This window comes from Aulostomus chinensis, chromosome 12 (genome assembly GCF_037954235.1).
Source record: "Aulostomus chinensis isolate RoL2024-O1b breed Wild chromosome 12, RoL_Achi_v1.0, whole genome shotgun sequence".
Classification (NCBI taxonomy): Eukaryota; Metazoa; Chordata; class Actinopteri; order Syngnathiformes; family Aulostomidae; genus Aulostomus; species Aulostomus chinensis.
In genome coordinates this window covers 11062735-11085820 of record NC_141331.1, presented here as the reverse complement: position 1 = coordinate 11085820, position 23086 = coordinate 11062735, and the positions used below count along the sequence as shown (strand labels likewise).

At 41.4% G+C, this 23086-nt stretch overlaps 2 protein-coding genes across 4 annotated transcripts; both read left to right on the top strand.

The window, feature by feature from the left end:
• The first annotated feature begins 1702 nt into the window (after positions 1–1702).
• Positions 1703–12616, top strand: ttc21b (tetratricopeptide repeat domain 21B). The gene is made up of 29 exons (XM_086220100.1): positions 1703–1885; positions 2141–2270; positions 2354–2464; positions 2543–2709; positions 2821–2943; positions 3190–3347; positions 4311–4395; positions 4479–4577; positions 4660–4852; positions 4930–5027; positions 5286–5486; positions 5565–5694; positions 5764–5921; positions 6454–6678; positions 6844–7082; positions 7250–7322; positions 8028–8138; positions 8209–8347; positions 8615–8721; positions 8872–9060; positions 9256–9366; positions 9451–9532; positions 9673–9823; positions 10402–10563; positions 10661–10856; positions 11147–11371; positions 11493–11613; positions 11712–11779; positions 11869–12616. Exons 1-29 carry the CDS (start codon positions 1862–1864, stop codon positions 11944–11946), a joined length of 3954 nt encoding a protein of 1317 aa, XP_086076226.1. The 5' UTR covers positions 1703–1861; the 3' UTR covers positions 11947–12616.
• A 1119-nt stretch (positions 12617–13735) lies between these two features.
• galnt3 (UDP-N-acetyl-alpha-D-galactosamine:polypeptide N-acetylgalactosaminyltransferase 3 (GalNAc-T3)) lies at positions 13736–22968 on the top strand. Of its 3 annotated transcripts, none has more exons than XM_086220097.1 (12): positions 13736–13865; positions 14283–14593; positions 15122–15665; positions 16739–16911; positions 17740–17889; positions 18005–18239; positions 18344–18461; positions 18574–18774; positions 20947–21078; positions 21304–21405; positions 21504–21656; positions 21746–22968. In XM_086220097.1, exons 3-12 carry the CDS (start codon positions 15166–15168, stop codon positions 21857–21859), a joined length of 1878 nt encoding a protein of 625 aa, XP_086076223.1. In that variant the 5' UTR covers positions 13736–13865; positions 14283–14593; positions 15122–15165; the 3' UTR covers positions 21860–22968. The 3 variants fall into 3 exon arrangements, with proteins under 3 accessions (XP_086076223.1, XP_086076225.1, XP_086076224.1); XM_086220099.1 differs by lacking the exon at positions 13736–13865 and adding an exon at positions 13966–14135; XM_086220098.1 differs by lacking the exon at positions 13736–13865 and adding an exon at positions 13966–14163.
• Positions 22969–23086: the final 118 nt, after the last annotated feature.

Sequence of the window (23086 nt, the reverse complement as noted above, 5' to 3'; positions counted from 1 at the left end):
AACAGCAGGCCGCCAATTACCACTGGCTGGATGGAAATATGTTTCCACTGCACATGGGAAGCTGCAGCTGCGTTAATAGGTGACAATTTGTGCATGCTCTGATTTGAATGAGCTAATTAATATTTATATATATATTTATGTATGTTTTTTTTTAAAAAAAGATCAGTCATTATCTCTCTCTTAAACACATCATTTTTTTCAAAGTAGATGGAACTTATTTCCAATTTTATTGTTTCTCCCCAATGTTGCATAAAATGATCTCTGTCAAATCCCATCATCAAGTTCATCAATTGATACATCGAATCACTGACAAAGGCTTCTTTTAACAAGCTGGTTACTGTCCTCATCTTTCACCATCTGAATGGTTGACCGTTACCATAGTAGCAGCAGTTTAAAAGGATGACTGCGTCATCTACAGGCACCTGGGCGAAACTACCTTTACAAAAATATATGTGACACGGATGACCACACTGTATAATAATAATAATAATAATAATAATAATGATAACAATAAACATAGATGGGAAGAAAGAAAAGGGAAAATAATACATTAATTGAAATATGAAAAATGCGTTTTAAAGTAAATAAATAGGAGAATTTATATCCGGTGGGGAAAATTAATTTCCAAACTACTCTGAAAACAAATTGCCAAACTAAACCCACTGTAATCAGCTATATAAATATGTTACATTCATGCTCTGGCTCAGAGGTGGAGTGGCCGTCTAGCAACCGAGGGTCGCTGGTTTGATCCTCACTTCCCCTGTTGACCATGTCAAAGTATCGTTGAGCAAGACACTAAATCCCTAATTGCTCCTGATGGCCCTGCGATGGATCCCCCACGGGGATTTATAGTTAACTGAATCTGAATCTGGCAACCCATCCAGGGTGAACCCTGCCTCTCGCCCAACGTCAAACCCCGTAACCCTTTACAGATAAGCAATACAGACACTGGATGGATACTTTCATGCACAAATATTTCCCATAAGTAACCACCTTGCTCAGATACAGTTGAATTTGCACTATTCACTCATATAGATACTTACCAACTATTTATATGTTGTAAAAAGGTTGGCTTGTATATATTGTTCTAGTAATTTGACATCTTTATTTTTATTTTATCTTATTCTATTATCTTTATTTTGTATAAACCTTTACATAACTTTTTTTTTCAAAGAGAGCTTTGTAAACTGGAGTCAGATTCCTTGTTTGTGCTACAAACTTGGCCAATAAACCTGATTCTGGATTCTGGATTCTGAATTCTGAGTTCTGAATTCTGAATACTGAATTCTGAAAAGAAGGGATATTTTTGTATTTTATTTACGCAGCAACCCTTCCGTCCAGTAGGCGGCGGTATATATATGGGAACCCTCTAATAAATAGAAAGAAGAAGACTGTCATACATTAGAACAAAACGAGCTGCAATGGTTCACTGAATCACTGGAGTCCGTTCATATAGGAAAAGATTTGTTCCAAATACATATATTTATGTGTGAGTGTGCCACTGAAATAAATTTCTGTCGTCAGAGGACGAGAAAAAAATGTATAAATTCTGTGGAAACATGATCGTCTTAGTGCCTGAGGTTGTTGTGATCCGAGCATTTCGTTGAGGGAATAGAGTTGAGTCATGCTCGGCCGTCTCCGGTTCAGCGCGTTCAACCAAAAGATTTGTTTTCTTTAAAGAGTCGTTCAGCGTGGGATTAACGATTACCAGGCAACGGCGTAACGCTACAAGGGCTGTAGAACAATATGGCGAAGGCGCAGCAAGTACAAAAAACATCGTTATTATCCATTTGAAAACAGTAAAATAGAAATTGTTCTCACGCTGTCAGTTGCTCTTTTAACTCAAAGTGTTTCAGCCGAAATGGAGAATGAAGACACAGCGTTGGTAAGCGAACATATTCTATTCATACGGTGACGCTGTTTACTGTCCAAAGTGTAGTTAAAGGAGAGGGGACCAATCATAAGACATTCTAGAACATTAATAAGTTTCATTGTTGGAACATCGACATTTTTCGTGGCTAGCATCCTTGAAGCTAACGTGGGGTCCTTTTAGTTCGCATGCAATATGTGACTGGAGCGTATTTTCTTGCTACTTGTGAACAATCGTCGTTTTAACCCATTCCATGTCATATTCCACCAGGCTCTGATCAGGTACTATTGCTATGAAAAATACTACAATCATGCTGTAAATGCTGCAGCAGCGGCTCAGAGGAAATTCCACAATGATCCAGTGTACAGTTTTTTCCACGCATATGGCACTTTCATGCAAGGTAGGCTTGAAACAGTCAAATAAGTCAAATTCATAACGTTTGCGTTTCCTGGTCACACGCCTATTTCCTGTGTATTTCCTCAGATCAAATCCAAGAAGCCATAGTGGAGTTGGACACAATCAAAGACAGTCGGGATGTGTCTCTGTGCACCTTAATGGCTCGTGTTTACGCTGAGAAAATGAAGACAAACCCAGGTAAGATCTTTGTCCGGGCTGTCACAAGCCTGGTCACACATGCTGGTAATATTCTAATGAGTGCCTCTGTTTTAACAGACAGAGACGTTATCCAAGAACTGGATGCTAAAGTCAAAGAGGATCGTAAAAATGCCTCTCCCAAGAGTTTGTACCATGCTGGGATGTTTCTGTGGCTGATAGGTAGAAACGATAAAGCCAGGGAGTACACGGAGCGGATGATTAAACTCTCTAACGGCTCTACAGAGGTGACACAGTCACTTGTATTGTCCTTTTTTGATGTTAATTCTATAAGTGTATGGAATAATAGTGGATATGCTGGATTTTTCACTTATTTTCGATTGATGTTGGTTGTTCAGGGGATCATCCTGAAAGCCTGGATTAATGTGACGTCTGGCAAAGATGCATTCGCCAGAAAGGCTGGAAAATACTTTGATGAGGGCTTGAAAGAGAAAGCAGATGTTTTTGCACTGATGGGAAAGGTGAGTTGCGAAATACATTTCCATACTGTTATGGAACTGTAGCTTTATCACATTTCCTTCAGTTGGTCCAGTCATCAAATGATATTTCTCTTTATTCCTTCTGAAATGATAGGGATTATTCCTTGATAACAGTAGAGAGGCTGCTGCCTTTATTGTTCTTGATAAGTTTTGTTACTGTTCAGATATTTTAATTCATATTGAGTAGTAGCAGCCATTTATTGACCTGACTCACCTCTGTCTTTGTAGGCTCAATACTATGAATATCGTCAGAACTACTCGGGAGCCCTGGAGGTGGTGAACCAGGTCATTGTTAGTTTCCCCGGGTTCTTGCCTCCTCTCATCAAGAAGATGAAACTGTTGCTGAAGCTTCAAGACTGGGACCAAACCATAGACGCAGCACACAGGTAATCAGTCGTGGTTTCCCCCACATTATACACAAACGTCATAACTCATTTCAAGTTTATTAATCATTCCCAACATTATAATTTGTGGTTAGATTTTGTGTTGAGCCTGAGGAGAATAAATCCCTGTTTTCATGAAGTGTCCGCGAAGAATATGCCTCTTTTTCTGTATTAGGCTTTTCCTTTAAAGCGGTTGTGTTGGTCAGGTTCTGTGAGATTGTCTCAGTAGTCTAAGATGGCAGTCAACTACCACGTTAGATACCCAACTTGTACCGTTATTTGTTCTTTATACAAAAACATATCTCATCCATTCAGTAAAACAAGGCTGTTTTTTCCAGTAAAAAACTGAACTCATTCATTGAATAACAAAAGAAGAAATCATGGCCAGAATTATTTATATATTTTTCATTATGAAAACTTGCCTAAAACCTTGGATTTTTTTTGTTTTTTCAGGTGAGGTCAAAATTTTTCTTTGCAGAGAAAAAAAACCCCCAAAAGATTTGATTCAAAATCATAAGAAGAAAAACACAAAGGGTTATTCATTCAAGTGTTCACGAAGCAGTAGTGAGTTGTCTTATCCCGGTGTACAGTGACTGAGTTGTTGTTGGTGCTCGGCTGCTCGCCCCTCTAGCCAGTATCACACAGCCTAGAGGAGGTGGAGTAGAGCACCAGCTGAAGGATTTGCAGGGTCAGGTTGGTTGATCACAAGGAACCTGAGTCATTTCTCAGGTTACACCAGAACCACAGTGGTGCCCTCAGAGAGGTGATGTGAACGGGGGATGGGATTTTGTCCGGAAAAAGTTTACTTTTAACAGGCGTCTAAATTCCTCTCAGTGTTAATTGTATTTATCTGGGAGCTCAGTAGTGCAGCAGTATCAGATGTTCTATTACTACCAATCAAAGAACCCAAAGCGTATTAAGTGTAGGAGGTTGAGATCATTCACTGGATCTTGTGTCATATTTCAGGCTCATACAGAAGGATAAAAATAACCCGGAGGCTTTACAGATGCTAGCGCTACATTCTCTTTGTAGAAATGGAGATATTCCAGAGGTAAAGATCACACCTCTTCATATGTTCATACTTTGAGGGCCTTTCAGTTTAATGATAAAACTCTTTCTGTATCCTCATCACAGTCGGCAAAGCAGCTTTCAGAGCTCACCAGCAGTTTGGACATGGTAGAACCACACAACCACGAGCTCTTCTACAGGATGTCTCTTGCTTTCACCCGTGTTGTAAGATTCCTGTTCCTTTATCTCCTTTCACGCTCCACACTACAGTTTTCACTCCAGCAGCTTGTGTGTTGATCCCTCCTAGTGTGGACGCAATGAGAAACTGATAGAACAGACGTTCCGCATGGTGGAACGAGCCGTCTCTCTGGCACCGGGGGACTCTGACTACGCCACAGAGTTGGGCTACCAGATGGTGCTTCAGGGTAGAACCAAGGAGGCAATGAAGTGGTACAAAACCGCCATGACTTTGGATGAGACCAGTGTTTCTGCTTTGACTGGTAACATGTTACGACAGGTACACTGTACATAGTTTAAAAAATAATTCTTCTATGACACTTTGATTGTTGTTGCACAGGTATAATCCGTTGCCAGCTGCTAGAGGGTCACCTTGAAGATGCAGAGCAGCAGTTAGAATTTCTTACAGAAATTCAACAGTCCATTGGAAAATCAGGGGTAAGGGCTTTTTTTTTTAAACCATGGGCGAATACTTTCATGTGATTGGCTGCTGGGTGTCCATCAATCCCTGATAATGGACACCTCATCAGGCATTATTTCTTACGTAAATGCTGACAGGTGACATGTATCAAATAGGAGGAGGTTTATCTATTTTTACCTCCAGGTTTTTCTGGGTTTTTTACATTTTTCAACATTATCTCCATTCTTTTCACATGATCTGTTGTTCTCTATATATTTATGGTTTTCTCTTATTAGGAGTTGTCCTACCTGCGTGCAGTTCTGGCAGTAAAAAAGCATCGACCTCCAGGAGAGGTAACCAACCTCCTGAACGATGCTGTGGACACACACTTCTCCACCCTGCAGGGTCTACCTCTGGGAGTCGAGTACTTACAGAAGCTCAACCCTGACTTCCTGTTGGACATCGTTAAGGAGTATCTTACTCTGTGTCCAGCTAAGGTATGAGTTGAAGTCTCACTGAGGACAATTTTTCCTTGAAGTGTCTTTGTGAATAGCGTCTTTGCATTGGTGTTCCAGCCTCCAGCCCAGGGTCAGCCTCCTGCTCCTCAGCTCCAGCACTGCGCCACATTGTTGGATACAGTGATCAAGAATGTGCCTGGTCTTCTTCAAGCTGTTTATCTGCTGGCCAAAGTCAGATATCAGTCTGGTGAGCACTGAAGATCTTGATTGACTGCTTCTGTATAGACAGATATGACCTCCGCCTGTGTTCTCTCAGGTGACGTGGACGCTGCTCAGAGTAGTCTTCATCACTTACTGGACCAGTGCCCTTCACATGCTGATGCTCATCTCCTGATGGCACAGATCCATCTGCTGCAGGGAAACTTCACGTTATGCTCCCAGTCACTTGAACTCTGCCTCAGTCATAACTTTGAGGTAAACTCACCATCAACATGACAGTAATATCAGTTGCCAGAATTTTATGAGACAGCATTCGTTTGGCCGACCTAGCAATATGCGTAAATATATACAGTTAAAAACAGAATAAAAGCAGAACGTACAAAATCAAAAAGGAAATATATTACAACATTATTATACGACAAAAATATAAAATCTCATGTATCTATATGAATGCCTATATTCATACATACCCTTTTAAAAGCATGTAAATTGTGTTGTACAGTCTGACTTCCATAATAAGACACAAAAGCTTGTAAGTGAGCAACAAAAACAGAACAAAAATAAAAGTTCATTTTCTCTGCTAAGGAGAAAATTCATCTTCAAAGTTACTGTCAGTGACTTTATTTGATTTGATGCGCTTCAGTGAGACTCAGTTTGATTCGATTTTGTCAGTTCCGTGTAAATGAATTTTCTGAGGTCGTTATTGTGACAGTTCAGCTGAGTTCACCTGAGTGATTTTTCTCAGTGGTTTAATTGAAGAATTCAACCACCTACTCATTCATTCCAGATTCGAGAACATCCATTATACCACCTGATCAAAGCTCAGACAATGAAGAAAATGGGCAAGTTGACTGAGGCTATTCAGACACTGCAGATGGCCATGACTCTTCCAGGAGTCTGCAGAGCTGGATCTTCGTCCAAGTCCAAGAACAAAAAGTCTGAGCTGAGTCGTGCTGACTGTGTCTCTGTCTTCTTGGAGTTAGCGGAGGCCCTGTGGCTCAACGGAGAACAGGTATCATATTAATGTTAAATTAAAGCACTCTGTGTATTATTTTGTCAAAGTTAATTTTCTGTATAAAGTTTAAATATTAAAAATATTTCATCCAAATACTTTTCATGTTTTCTCACAGTATACATCCTCATATATATATATATATATATACATTAAAATTTTCAGCATGAAGCAACTAGGGTAATGCAGGACGCCATCAATGAGTTCTCAGGCACCCCCGAGGAGCTTCGTGTCACTATTGCCAATGCAGACCTGGCCTTGCTGCGTGGTGACATCGAGTTGGCTCTCAGTATGCTCAGGAACATTACCCCAGAGCAGCCCTACTACATCCAAGCCAAGGAGAAGATGGCAGACATATATTTGAGCCACAGGAAAGAGAAACGTCTGTACGCAAGCTGTTACAGGTGAGCCATAAATATGAATGTCACTGAGACTGTGATTATTAAAGTGCACACTGAACATTGTATAGGGTTATCTGAAAACTAATGTCTGAAAGGGAATACATGTCTCATATGTCAACGTTATGCCGTACAGAAAGTGACGCAGAATCTCTGATGTGTCTGTTCTTCAGAGAAATGGTGGAGAAGCTGCCCAGTCCTCACACGTATCTCTTACTGGGTGACGCTTACATGCACATTCAGGAGGCAAGTACAAGTGTCAAAAGTGATATTTGCGTGGAAATTCATTTTCATAGAATCAAATCTGATACATGCTTCAAATCAACATATTCTTGCAGCCAAAGATGTCTGACGCCATTTGGCAGATACATGTGACAGTGGCCGGTCACATGTTTCGGCATGTGATGTTCGTTTGAATTAATATTCGCACAAATGTTGAGGAAAAGCAAAACTAATAGCTCTATCCATTCACATTCATATATCATTCACATATATTCTTTTTTTGACCAGTTGGCAATGATTTGATTTTTTTTAAGAATTTTTTTTTTTTTTTTTACATAAACAAGGACTAATTTTAAAATAAAAAGAATTTATTTCACTAAGCGAGATCATGGCTCCAAAGTGTTATTTTTCTTCTTTTAAAAAACAAAAAACAATCTTTTAGATATTCTTACTATTTTTTCACCCCAAAAAATGGACTGATCCCAAATATAACTGTTGTTGTGATTAGATTATGATAACGACGTACTATAACCACACAAACACAACTGTTTTTTGCATTTAAAACAGCAGTACTTTGGCTAGACTTGCTTCCCTTCAGGAATTGTTCTTCACAAAGTGCAGCGAAACTGAACAGCTATTAATTTAAAGAATAGCAGCTTTCAGATGGATTAGGTGTCTCCAGTTATGTTTACAAAACTTCATGCTGCTTATCTTACTGTTTTTCCCCAGCCAGAAAAGGCCATCGATGTTTACGAGCAAGCTCTGAAGAAAAACCCCAAAGATGGTGCTTTGGCCAGCAAGATCGGGAAAGCTCTAGTCAAGACTCATAACTACGTCAAGGTTTGAACAAAGATAAACATGATTCAGTCAAAGAAAAACTCAGTGTTGACACAAAGCTTCTGTTACACAGGCAATAAATTACTATGAAGCTGCCCTGAAGACCGAGCAACAGAACTTCCTGCGCTACGACCTGGCGACGCTGCTGATGAAGATGAAGCAATACGAGCGCTGTGAGAGAGTCCTGCATGACGCTCTTGCCCATGAGCCAGGTATTTATGACCACACGCTTCTCCGCACAAACAGTGACATCAGAATGAATAAGAGAATGGTGTCATGACTCTTATTTCCAGTCCAGACGTTGTTTAAAAGTACCCACATATGAACAACTTAATGGGAGGATGACAAGGAGGTATTAGGAAATGAACACCAAATCAAAACAGTCACAGATCGTGTTTTAGAAGACTGTGTTTGAGATTTTGAAACAGTGGATTTTTTTTTTTGTGCTCTGTTTCTAATGCAACATTTTTCTGTGGAAGTGAATGAACTTCCAGCACTCTCAGACAATTGCCGTTATCTGGTCCTGTTGGCAAAGATCCAACATAAGGTCGACAAAACAGAAGATGCCCTACTTTCCTTACAAAGAGTAAGTGGGGTTTTTTTCTTGTTCCCTGTGATAATATTTCTGTATTATTGAAAATTAGCCTTTAAAATGTTTTTTTACAGTGTATTTATTTATTTAAAGATGATTGTTGTTGTTACCTCTATAATGAGGTTGTGGCATTTCTCTTCCTAGGCGCGTGATGTACAGGCCAAGGTGCTGAAGCGGGTGCAACTGGAGCAGCCTGACGCCATCCCCATGCAGAAGCAGCTTGCCGCCGAGATCTGCGCTGAGATCGCTAAACACTACACAAGTCAGAGGGGCTATGAGAGAGCAGTCAAATTCTACAAAGAAGCTCTTGTGTATTGTGAGACGGATCGCAAGGTCAGTGCAGCTGAATCAAAACGTCCTATGTGCTCACTGCAGCTGTGCTTGACAAGACCCAGCATCTTTTAGAACCTCGACCTCATAACATTACTTTTTTTTCCCGTATCCCTGTAGGATTGTTTGATTCAAGCCGAGGACTTGATTTATTGTGTCAAAAATATGTCACATTGTTTAAAAAAAAGACTTTTTCAGGTGATGCTGGAGTTGGCACGAATTTACCTCACTCTAGATGAAGTTGATGCGTGCCAGGAGCAATGCAGCGTCATTCTGAAGAACGACCAGTGTAATGAAGATGCAACTCTGGTTTGTTCTCTGTCTGTTTGTTCACCTCAGGTTTGACGGAATTCTTTTTGGAACAACATGTTTTTAACATATCTTTGTGTTTAGATGATGGCTGACATTATGTTCAAGAAGCAAGACTACGAACAGGCTGTGTTTCACTTTCAACAACTCCTGGAGCGCAAGCCAGGTACAAAAATCATAATGTTTCTCTCCAAAAATGGAGCACAGTTTTGTGGTTACTCGTGATATTATAGGTGAATGTGCATGTGCATTGACTGAACCTCCTATAAAGAAAAAAGCATAATAGCTTACCCCTGTTATTTTCAGACAACTACCCAACACTGTCACGTCTTATTGACTTATTGAGGAGGGCCGGCAAGTTGGAGGAGGTGCCCAGATTTTTTGACATTGCGGAAAAACATTCTTCTAGGACCAAGTTTGACCCTGGGTTTAACTACTGTAAAGGACTTTATCTTTGGTGAGTATGCTAGATTGCTTTCTTAAAGGAACACGTCAACTTTTTGGGAAGTTAACTGTCCTCCCCAGAGTCAGATAATATGATAGACATCCTTTTCTCCTCCGTCTGTGCGTTAGGGAGCTGAGACACACAGAGACCCACTGACTGCTAATTAGCTTAGCACAATGAATGATAATTGGTGGGAAGTGTTAGCATACCTCGAAACCCTCAAAAGTCACCAAATATACACTCAGTTTAAAACAGTCTTTGTCTGCATAAATATACAGGAATAATATTTGAATTTTTTTAAATAAAAAGGTTTAAGATGATTGATTCAGAACAAACAAGACCCTGGTTCTTGTCTATCTGATGACTTTTGACAGAGGTATGCTAATTCTTTCCATGCACTACCTTTGAGTGTGCTAAGCTAATTCGTGTTCTGCTGGTGTCTGTTCGTCTCTAAAGGAAGTAAGCGTATCTTATTGTCTTTTTGGGTTCTGGGAAGGACAGCAAATCAGTGTATTTCACGAAAAGTTTCTGTAGATTACGCTAGCATGTGTTTGGGGCATAATACAATTGAACTTGTTCCTACTGCTCAGGTACACTGGGGAACCTAATGATGCTCTGCGACACTTCAACAAAGCACGGAAAGACAATGACTGGGGTCAAAACGCTGTTTATAACATGATTGAAATCTACCTAAACCCAGACAACGACACAATGGGAGGAGAAGTATTTGAGAATTTAGAAGGAGAAATTGGGTAAGTCTGTACAGGAAGAAAGTACTACAGATAGATTAGATAATATTCTGCATTAATACCAGTTTTTACGGCAAACTTGCGTACACTTTGTCATCAGGAACTCCACAGAGAAGCAGGAGTCGGAGCAGCTTGCTGTGAGGACAGCTGAGAAGCTGGTGAAGGAGTTGAAGCCTCAGACGCCGGGCGGACACTTGCAGCTCTGCATCCTAGAGAACTATTGCTTACTAGCAACCAAACAGAAGGCCAATGTAGAGAAAGCTCTCGCTGTTTTCACAGAGATCGCAAACAATGAGGCAAGGAAACTCCTGACAGCGTGTTACATCAGGCTTTCCTGTGTAAATACACTCACACCAGCAGCTGTGCATGATTTCAGGTCCCCTTCAGCCCATTGCATGATATTGGGAAAAACTTAAATGAATTTTATGCTGTTACTGTAGTTCAGCTTTGTGAATTTGGTTTGAAATTTTCTATTTTATCGTAACTTTACGACTTTAGGTAAAGTCAGTGTGAGTAAACGGGGGGGGGGGGGGGGTAGAGGTGTCAGATGGTTCCTGTCTCACCAGGATTTTCTGTTTTAATTCAGAAAGACCACGTTCCAGCCCTGTTGGCCATGGCGACAGCCTACATGATGCTAAAACAAACTCCTCGAGCTAGGAACCAGCTAAAACGCATCGCTAAGATGAACTGGAACATTGTTGATGCTGATGAGTTTGAGAAGAGCTGGCTGCTGCTAGCGGACATCTACATCCAGTCTGGGAAGTACGACATGGCTGGAGACCTCTTGAAAAGATGCCTCAATCATAACAAGGTCAGCTGGGAAACATTGTCAAATATTAAGGGGGTAAATTTCCATGAGTCTCTTTTTTTTAGAAGAAGATAGCATACAGCCGTTTCCAATGTCGAGCTTTGATTGAACTTCTTCTCTGCAGTCATGCTGTAAAGCCTATGAATATCTTGGCTACATAATGGAAAAAGAGCAGGCGTTCCGTGATGCAGCACTCAACTATGAACTGGCTTGGAAATATGGAAATCGGACAAACCCAACTATTGGTATGTTGACCAAAAATAACATGTCCAGTTCTATTTATATAAGGGCAAAGGGGATTAAGAGAATTATAATCCTAACATGTAATATCTTGATATTTCAGGATACAAGCTTGCTTTCAACTACTTAAAAGCAAAGAGGCATGTTGATGCTATAGATGTGTGTCATAAGGTGAGACAACTGTGGGTGCTGTACAGCTTGAAGACCTTCGATGATGTGTTTTTATGCTGTGAATCATCTTTGTTTCCTTCCATCTGCAGGTTCTTGCTGCCCATCCAAATTATCCCAGGATGAGAAAGGACATCTTGGACAAAGCTCGTGCTGCCTTGAGATCTTGAAGCGTTGGACCTGCACACGTGTGTGTGTGTGTGTGTGTGTGTGTGTGTGTGTGTGTGTGTGTGTGTGTGTGATCTTGTACTTGCTACAAATTGAGGACTAGAATACATATTTAACCAACAGAGTGAGGATATTTTTGGAAAGTGAGGACATTTTAGCCGGTCCTCCCATCTTCAAAGGGCTGTTTGAAGGTCAAGACTTGGTTTTAGGGTCGAGGTTAGAATTAGGCTCTGCTTAGGTGTAGGGTCGAGGTTAGGGTCAGGCAGTCAGTTGAGATGGTTCATGGTTAGGGGCTAGGGAATGCATTATGTCGACGAAAGTCCTCACAAATATATAAGTACAAGGAAGTGTGTGTGTGTGTGTAGAATTAGTCACTTTGATTAAATTCACTTTTTGCTTTTACTGTCAAGTTCAAAGAATATGCCTTTATTTCTGTTGTTTTTTCGGGATACCACTCAAACAAAGAGCTCTATGTCATTTTGTAAGTGTATGAATAGTTGGGTGCTGGCAATCCTGAGGGCAAACACACAGCAAAGAGGTTCAGGCGTACTCACCACTGAGAGTTGTTTTTTGGTTTTTTTTTGCTTTCCCTCTTTCCCTCCTTTCTTTGCCTTTTCTGTATTCAAGGACATTAAAGATGTATTCAATAAAACGAAAGACATTTTCCCCTCACATTTGAGCAACCTGTTTTTAATCTGATATGTGATAGCTTCCTATTGTCTTTCTCCTTTCAACTGAATTGAAAGTCACTGAAATGTTTATCTTTGCTCGAATGGAGTTAATTATTACCTTTCATGTTATTATTTTTCTTTCAGAAGAATGAAGACTCCGAGGCGGTTTGGTGGGGGCAAAATTTTGAGTCAACAATTATAATAAGTTAAGAGTGCTGTAGGAGTGAGTCCTAAAACTAAGAAATAAATTAGATTATCTGTTGTTGATTATCTGGCTACCTTGTCTAAGAGTCAAGGTTTGAATGTTTTTTTTTAGTTTAAATACCTTACACGAGGTCTTGACAGCGGCGCTCGTTGACTTGTGGCTAAACGCGACTGCAGAGGTTGCTGCAAATATCATACAACATCATACTGAAAGCAAAAGAAGTGCTAAGCTAACTGATGAGGTTGGGTATCAAGTCTCAGGCTACAACATTAGCTTTGTAGTTTTACCAGTTTCATTTACACTTCTACGTATAAAAGCGATGTTTGTTTATCATGCGAAACAAGGGAAGTCCCATCGATTGACACATTTTATTCTTTTTGGTAATAATCCAAAATCCAATGTAAACATCCTATGAGCTTTTGGTTGAAGGTGATGTTACCTTACTGGTTGGCGCCTTATTAGGGTTGTTGCAACAACAAACAAGCATTGTGCTTGATACAGTTACGGAAATAAATGTTACTGAAATACTAATGGTATTTTATTTTAGGTTTTTGTGTGTGGCTTATTGATATATCTTGAATTTAAACATTCTTAAAGCATTGTCTTTAACACTATCCCGCCCCCCCCCCCCCACACACACACACATACATTTGAACTTTAGCACCGCCACTGCGTGAAGTTAGCTACATAATAAGAACGGTGCTGCTTTCACCCTAATTACTTTTATTCAACTGTTAATGAGCGAGTGTGCCGCTGAAAAACCCCTTTACACCATCAGTATCCACATACACATTTACAAGCGTGAGTTAAGAAAAATGGGACGCAGTGAACATGTTAATTGACATAATAAAGTAGATGCCTGGCGTGGGTAGGAAGTGCCGGGGAACACGCAGCCGCTCCACTGCTCCGGTGGAAGGCAGAGAGACTCTGGGCACCAGGCGCAGAGCAGCCAGGCGCCCTGCGGGTGTGATCCACGTCTCTCCCGCTAACATCCAACTCTTCATCACCGCTCAGGAAACCTGGGAAATTAAAGAATTAGAAACCGGTGAGTTGACAAGTTTTTATTGGAAGACAGGGAAGCGAATGTGACTTATTAAATTGGACCCGTCGTTTAATTTTGTCATATACATGCTGGAACAGTTTGGTTGGACTCCTATGTGGCGTTTTTCTCAGAGGAGCTGATTGGATGCGGTAGCCTGTGTTGGCGTTCCTCCGCTATTTGTAACCCAGCAACTGTTCCGGTGAATAAGCAGTTGGACAAATCCTATTGATTCAATCTGAACAGCTCTGTGGAAAAACTCCGATATTCCTCAAGGTGCAGAGCAACTTTTGCGCTTTCACATGTGAGGATATATCTGAATCAACGTCTTGTTTTTCTTTTAGTGATTTTCTTTCGATTAAAAAAAAAAGGAACTTGCTGGTCGCTGATCCACTGATTCATGTTTTCTTATCTGTATTCCAGACATGGCTTTTGACACGCAAGGGTCTTCTTTGCGCAAGCGCAGCAGTTCGTCTCCTCCCTCTACCTGAGAGGTGCGCACCTGGACCTAACTAGACGGAAGTTCCGTTCAGCACAAATCTTTTTTGTGTGTGTGTGTGAGTGTGTGTGAGTGTGTGTGTTTGTGTGTGTTTTCTTCGGAAAACAAAGGTGTCGTTTGGACTCGGTGTGAGTTAAGATGGTCTCCAGTCAAACAAGACGGGATGCCAGTCGTTGGGGTGTTGAGGCGTTTTGAGGAGCTTCCTGAACTCTCAGCTGAAGTCCATTGACTCATGGTACGTGGCTTTTCTCCTGAAGGATTCCACTGCAATAGTCGTTACCTACTTGAACCTCTCTTTTTTTTATAATGAATGATATAATGACACTTAAACTTAATAAAGTTGCTGAAAGATTGTGTCATAGCGAGTAATGCCAGTTTTTTTCTCTGCAACTGTAATGTGAAACTGTGTGGATATAAGTTGTTGGTTAGTGCTTTTACATAAAAAAAAAATTGCAGTATGTCCCAGTGCAATTGTGCAAATCGCTGGAGACACGATTAGTTCAAAGGCCACGTGTATGTCAATAAAACCTCTGTAAATGAAGAGCTGCAGGGATACCCCCTGCATGCAAGATCTTATTCTACAAACTTAAAATGACACTTTTCTTTGGTTAAGATCAAAAATGGCGGCATTATCATTTTAATGTTTTGTTTTATCATTCAGTTATGAATAATAACACAAGAATAATTCTCTCTTCTTTTGTCAATCATGTTACAATTGAAGTATAGATGTTGTTTCCATTGACAAACTATGTATTTATTCCAGCTGAAACGCAGTCTGAAGCCAGCTCGTGTCTCCGTCCAAGAAGAATGTCAGCTCTCCGCAGAGTCCTCCGGAGGCGACTGCACCCACTCAAACTGGTGATTGTGGCTGTCGTCTTTATCACATTTTTCTTCTTCATACAATGGGAAGTAGGAAGCCAAAGTCCACAGGAGGACCCATGGATAAAGGAGATTGCAGTGAAGCGGGACACCATGCTGGGCATGGTGATGGGAGCAGTCAATAACTTCAGGGATGCAATGCCAAAGATGCAGATCAAAGCCCCTGTGCGTCAGCGGGATAATGCAGACGGCGTGTCGTCCTGTCTGCCGGGTCACTACACTGCTGCTGAGCTCAGGCCGGCACTGGAGCGGCCACCTCAGAACCCTCTGGCCCCAGGAGCGGCTGGAAAACCTTTCCACACAGACTCGCTGAGCCCTGAAGCGCAGAAAGAAAAGGAGAGAGGCGAAGAGAAACACTGCTTCAACCTGTTCGCCAGTGATCGCATCTCTCTGAGCAGAGACTTGGGAGCAGACACCAGACCACCAGAGTATGTTGGCTTGTTAGGGATGAGTATCTTTCAGTATTTACCCTGACTTTGATACTGCTTCCTGAATAATACTTGTGTCAATACAGATTGAAATCAATTTTAAGAAGACGTGTAGGATTGAATTTGGCAAAGCTGTTTGAAAACTGGAGTTTGGCTTTTTTCCACTCCAAGCAGTCTGACAACATAAAGAATAATCAGCAACTTGGAGATTTTGATCCTCAGAGATTGATATTTAGAATGACACGGAATCTCTCAACAATCTGTTGTGTTGAAGCAATATGGTCTGTGCCATAGAGGTATCTTTTGATACTCACCTTTATTGCTTCTACAATCTGTAGACAAGTTTGTACATGTTCACAAAAACTCTTTACTCAAAAGTTACAAGCCAGAACATGAAGATGACAGTGATAGTGACCTTGAACAGATAATGTTCACCTCCTCATCCCAAGTGATTTTCCTGAAACCACAGCGTCAAACCTGCCCCCACACCCACTAGATGGTGCAAATACAGCTTTGGTTCTGTACAAGACTGTTTTCTCTATAACCGCTCACTGGACTGATGTATTTCTCCAAATTTATTGTCACAAACTGAAAAATACCCACACAGTTGAATGTAATATTGTCAGGGTAATACTAAACTGATTTTTTTTTTCTTCAAATTCATCCCATTTGGCCAAAAAGTCCCAGAAAGGCAGAAACCACAGAGATGATTGTTCTGACTTTGTTTCAGCAAGCATGCCCGGTAACTGTGGCCAGTCCAGGAAGAAGCAGTTGTGCTTGGCTAATTACAGTACATCCAAATATATGTGGTGCCAAGTACGTGTCGGTACATAGTAAGTACATGACACAGATTTAAAGCCCGTCATGTCCTGGCTGTTTGATTAGTTTGGATTACTAAGTACCTCCCTGTCAGATGGAGCAGGTATTCCAAAAGGCTGCCGCACATGTGGTGTCACAGCTGAAACCCACACCCCACAGGGGAGAGCCTGCAGATGTAATAACTAGACTACTGTGCCACTCAGGAGCTACACAGGACAGTCCCATCTTTGTGCTCCTTCTCCTTCTCACTGCAGATGTATTGAGCAAACCTTCAAGCGGTGCCCCCCCTTACCAACAACCAGCGTGATAATTGTGTTTCACAATGAGGCCTGGAGCACTCTGCTGAGGACTGTCTACAGTGTCCTCCACACCTCCCCGGCTATTCTCCTCAAGGAGATCATCCTGGTGGACGACGCCAGTGTGGACGGTAAAAAAAGAAAAAGAAAAGAAAAGGACCCTGCAGGACCGCCCTGCTCTCTTTTGGGTTTGATTTCATACAGCGTGTTGGGTGGGCAGTACAAAACTTATAGAGAGGAACTCCTGTTCCCTTTGTGGCCCGTGAATTGAGTTACAGGAAGAGAGGGATGGCAGTGAATAGTTTCCGAAGAGGAATTAGCACTAGTTGGACTTAGAAAAGTCCAAACCGGCCCGAGGTAGGGAGGAGATTCAGGCCACAGATGGATCCCTGCTGTAAACACGCCTAACTCTGGAGAAATTTGTCGCACAGACCTTCTTGCCACGTTGAAGATGAAAGGAAAACAACTTTGTCCTTTTCCATCTGTTGAACTTCCTGGCTGAAGGCTGTGATGTGTCTGGTGGTCACCTCAACAATCACCAGAGGAGGCGACAGTAGCCACATTCTTTACTCACGCAGAAGTACTTGTTTAAAAATAGAGGTACTGATTCAACCATTTAGTCAAGTAAAATTGGAAAAGTAAAGGTCTTGAAATGTACTTAATGTCCAAAAATGTTGGTTGATGGTGCCCCAGTGATGCAAAATAATAATCTCTCTTCTGTAGAAACGCATTGTAACAAGTCTGCTTTTCGCATGTTGGAAGTAGACGATACAAATATTTCATCAAATGTAGGCGGAATGTTTGTTTGAAAAAGAACTATCCAAGTAAAGTACATAAAACTGAAAAGCCAGAAAGTATTTGCTCTTAACTTCTCACCTCTGTCACTGACCTCGTATCAAGCACTGACTCATTAATGGTGTCGCACGGCTCTATTTTCCCCTGTTCAACCTTCCTTTCAGACGTGCTGAAGGATGAGCTGGATGAGTATCTGAAGGCGCTGAACATTGTGCGAATTGTCCGACAACGAGAAAGGAAAGGTCTCATCACTGCTCGGTTGCTGGGTGCCTCCGTGGCAACGGGCGACACGCTCACATTTCTGGACGCCCACTGTTAGTCACTGGCACACAAACACGCACGCACACACACACACACACACATGCCAAAGACACCCTGTGTTACACGCCCTGACGCACAAACAGTTCTAATTACTCCGTGTGTTAACAGGTGAATGTTTTAACGGATGGCTGGAGCCGCTTCTGGCCAGGATAGCAGAGAATTCTACTGTGGTGGTCAGTCCTGATATAACAACCATTGATCTCAACACCTTTGAGTTCATGAAACCGTCCCCGTACGGCCAGAACCACAACCGTGGCAACTTCGACTGGGGCCTGTCCTTTGGATGGGAGAGTCTTCCAGATCATGAGAAAAAAAGGAGAAGGGATGAAACGTATCCAATCAAGTAAGCAAAACAAGCAGGAATGAAGATGTCTCACACACACTTGGTTCTTATTGGAAAACATTGGAAACATTAAAATTTTGTTTTTTTTTGTGTTTTTTTTGCAGGACTCCCACATTCGCCGGCGGGCTCTTCTCCATCTCAAAGGAATATTTCTACCATATTGGGAGCTATGATGAGCAAATGGAAATCTGGGGCGGTGAGAATATTGAGATGTCATTTAGGGTAAGTAAAGCTGTCATTCTAGATGTGCAACAATCGTGCCACTGGCCCTCGTGAACAACATTCAAATGAGAGCGTAGGTGGGTGTAATTACACTACTGCTAATAACCTGCAGGTGTGGCAGTGCGGTGGACAGCTGGAGATAATCCCCTGCTCTATTGTTGGCCATGTTTTCCGCACTAAGAGCCCCCACACCTTTCCCAAGGGTACACAAGTGATTGCTCGTAACCAGGTCCGACTGGCCGAGGTCTGGATGGACGACTACAAGGAGATCTTCTACCGTCGCAATCAGCAGGCGGCGCAGATGGCCAAAGATGTACGTTAACTCCGGTGTTTTTATTTGAAAAGTTGAACTTGCTGATTTTTTTTTTTTTTTCAGTGAGAACAAAATTGTTCCTCAGTGTTATCTTTCACATCTACCTCCTCATGGTGAGTGTTTTTTAGGACCACTCATTATCCCCCCCTTCTTAGACAAGTCTGAGCAAATCCAACCCATCTGCGAATTGCAACCAGCTGTAAGTCTGAACGCTACAAACATGTCGAATGGCACTCTGCAGAAGAAAGTAGAGTCCAGAACCAGAGTATTTCACTATTTTGAAGAAAGGAGAAATGGATGACAGAGTTTAAATGCCTCATTAGGAGTCTACTGACAGAAAAGGAGGCCTGAAGGAAATGACACAGGCTCTCAGCATTTCCTGACATGTGGTCTCATAGGTGCCATAAACACTTCCCTCAGGGCTGTACCTCACAGAGCGAGCCAGCCAGCCCGCTCCCGCTGGCTTCAAACAGACAGACGGCCGTCGTTAGCGGCTTCAAGGAGTCCCCCCGTAGTAGCGATCAGCGTAGCATCCTCATCACGCTAGTAAGAGCTCTCATTATTCAAGAGCACCAGACGATGGGAAACGCTTTAAAATCTGTTTTTATGAATACATTGTGAAGAAACAGTGAGCTGATATTTTCTGTTACGTTAGTTAGAAGTTGTTTTTTATAAGCTGTTGTCAGAGCCCTGCCACATAGTCGAACACAGACTACAGTACTGCTCAGTGATGCGGTGGCTTATTGTGGTAGAGATATTTGTATCATGTATCATTTCTGTCTTTTTTAAAAGAAGGAATAGATATGTGTGTGTGTGTGTATACATATATGTATATATAATATACACATATAGTTCATATATATATATATATATATATATATATATAAGCTCAGTTTAAACGGGAGGCTTTGTACAGTGGCAAGCTCCTGTTTCCTTGGTTACAACAAGGTCTGATTTTTTTTTTTTTTTTTTTTTTTAGTTCAGCCATTTTTTTATATATATGCTTTCTTTTTGGATTGTTGGTAGCACAGACTTACAAGTTTGTCAGTTTATCCAACACTTTTTTTTTTTCCATTTTTAAGAATCTTATGTTATTTAGACATGTTGTGATAGAATTTTTTTTTTTTAATGCCTGGTAATAATTCTGAAAGCTGAAATTGCTGATGCTAAGATTTGATCTGATACCAAGATGTTTATCTAACAACTATCTATACTTGTAACCCAATATAAATGGAATGTTATGTCATCATAAGTGCATGCAGAAAATGAAGCCACGGACCTTTTGGTTAGATTGTAACACGTAACCTATTGTCACATTCCCAACATTTTGCTGGTTAAAATATCAGTTCTTCTTTGCCGCACCTAAAACAGTAGCTTCCAGTGAAATTGTGGCCCATCTTCCTGTGTCAGCTCGTTTTTTTTTGTTGTTGTTGTTTTTGTTTTTTAGCAGTGAAGAAGAATTGATTTCCTGTATGTAACAAACGTCAGAGATAACGGAGCTAACTGCAGCCAAAGAGTGATGTAGAACTGTATAGGAACAACTGTGACATAATCGCTCTCGACCCTGCTTGGATTACTATAACATGGATAGAGACGTTCAGAAACAGTAACTGAAACGTGATGTGTTGACTTTTGTGCTGGGGTTTTTTTTTGTTGTTGTTTAAATCTCACATCCCTCATGAAATGGTTAAAGCTTTATTTGATGGAATAACAGTTTTTGCATTTAGGGTTCCCAGAAGATCGAGTTTAATCACTTTGCTCATCATCAGACTTAACACCCTATCACCACCATGAGGTTTGCTGTTGCTGCTTGAAAGCCATCGGATTCACTTCCATAAAATTTGGTGCATATTTAGTGGCTCCCTCTGGCTGAGTTGTAATAGTTATGTCGACCCTTTGTCTCCTCATGAGCCACCATCAGTTCCAAATCTGTCGACCACAGTGCCATTCCCATCATTGTCAGCCGTACTGAGTTTCACGCCTATTAGCAACTGGCTGCACAGTAACATTATACATGCTAGCATTTGATTGGCATTCAGCTCAGCGCTCCGCTTTGGCTGAGTGCAGCTTGACAAAGCTGCTGGCATGGCTGTTACATTCCTGCTGCTTTCCAGCAATGACCAAGAGTGTAAAGGAATTGCTTTGCCCTCCCGCTTGCTGTTGTTTTAACAGAGGAGCTTTGGAGACGTCTCCAAACGTGTGGACCTCCGAGAGCGGCTGCAGTGCAAGAGCTTCTCCTGGTATTTGAAGAACGTCTATCCAGAGGTCTTCATGCCTGATCTCAGCCCACTCCACTTTGGCGCAGTAAGATTACACGCCTTACCACCCGCTCCCCTCTTTTCCAAAACCTCAGAGCTCTGTCTAGCCACTGTGGGTTTCCACTTGGGATCTCCAGTGGGTACCGAGCAGTTCCAATTTGACACCACTGAAAGCTCTCCAGACACTCGAGTTGTTTGAACAGCTTGCACTGGATGTTAGCTTTTCATTTTGATTCCTCTCGCTGCTTTTCCCCTCCTTCTCTCCCTGTAGGTGAAAAATGTGGGCAAAGACTCATGTCTGGATGCTGGCGAGAACAACGAAGGGGGGAAACAGCTGATCATGTACCCATGTCACGGACTGGGAGGAAACCAGGTCAGTAAGAAAATGCCTCCTATCTCTGATTGACAAAAAATGTGATTCAGTTTAATCACAGTAGTGGATGGCCTGCTTTTCTTTTTCCTCTGCTGTAGTATTTTGAGTATTCCACACATCACGAGATTAGACACAACATTCAGAAGGAGCTGTGTTTGCACGGGGCAGAGGGGACTGTGAAGCTGGAGGAGTGCCAGTATAAAGGCAGGAACACATTTGTAGAAGCAGAGCAAAAATGGGAGCTGAAGGATGTGAGTTTGGTGTTTAAATATTTTGATTTCTGAGCCCTGGATTACATCATCTTGCACAAAAGTAATGTATATATAATTTTTTCACATAGAACCAGTTATTCTACATCCCAGGATGGAAGATGTGTCTGACTGCCCGTCACGAGCATCCTTCCCTGGCCTCCTGCGACCCCTCAGACAGATACCAGCTCTGGTCTTTCATCTGAATACGCAAAACACCACTTTTCTAAATAGCCACTCTGTATGCACGAGCATACTTAGGACCATGAGTTTACTAAATTATACACAGTTAAAACATACGGTTTGTAGATTAATGACTACATTTGATTTTTTTTAAGTTATTTTTATACATAGAAGAATTGAACTGCTGCTGGATTGTTGGACGGAACCACAGTGTGTCATTGCTGGAAGGAAGCATGGAAACAAATGCTCCCAATCAGACTGTGAATGAGGATGCGCTGGGTCGACAAGTGCCTCTCTTGTGTTTTCACTGCTCCTTGTCAACACAAGCAAAAATATGCAGTATTAAGAGTAGAAAGACAACATTGGAACATTAACATTAAGCCACTTTGATCATAAACAAGTGTTTGACAAAAAAATCCGTAACGTTTTGCACCAAAGAGACTGAAAGTGTGACAAGAGACATCGAGGAATTCTTGAAAAAAACATTTTATATTACAAGCATCCAGTGCCTTGGAAGTGATTTTATTTTGTCTGGGGAAATGTGTGTGTGTGTGTGTGTGTGTGTGTGTGTGTGGGTGGGGGGGGGCTGCAGAGGGCTGCTTTTATTGCCTTTACAGTGTCTTCAGATTAAGGTTGGAATCAATATACTTTCATCTCAGTAAATTCTGGGAGCATTGTTTGTCTTGCAACTAATGGCCGACAAATTTTGCAGTATTTTTTTTTTTAATCGATCCTGCATTTAAAAGCTAATTACTAGTTAAAGTGAGCTTGCCCATGTGTAATCATATAAACAAATGATGTAATAAAGCCAGGCAGTAGCAGTAATGACCCACGATTCTTGTATTAATATCAAATCTCATGACTGATTCACAGAATCCTTGAACTGCTGCGAATTTTTTATTTTTTACCAGTATCATTCCAATTGTATGTTGTGCTGTCGGTGAAAAGTCAAGACTTCGTCCAAAATGAAACGATTATCTGGTGCAGGCACTAGTGTTTGATGGCTGTGGCATATTGCTTTTTTGTGTGTAAACTGACAAAGAACAAATAGATAGCATAACATGGAAAACGAGTGCCTTGGTAGTAAAATGTCTTCTTTTTGATCCCAATAAACTCTGTTGGTTAGTGTTTAGACCCATCTTTGTGTCTCAATTCCTCCTGCGATCTGCAGAGGGCACTTTGCACTCAGAAATGACTGAAGTGAACCTCAGACATGATGTGTATAAATATAACCTTAGATCACATGAAGA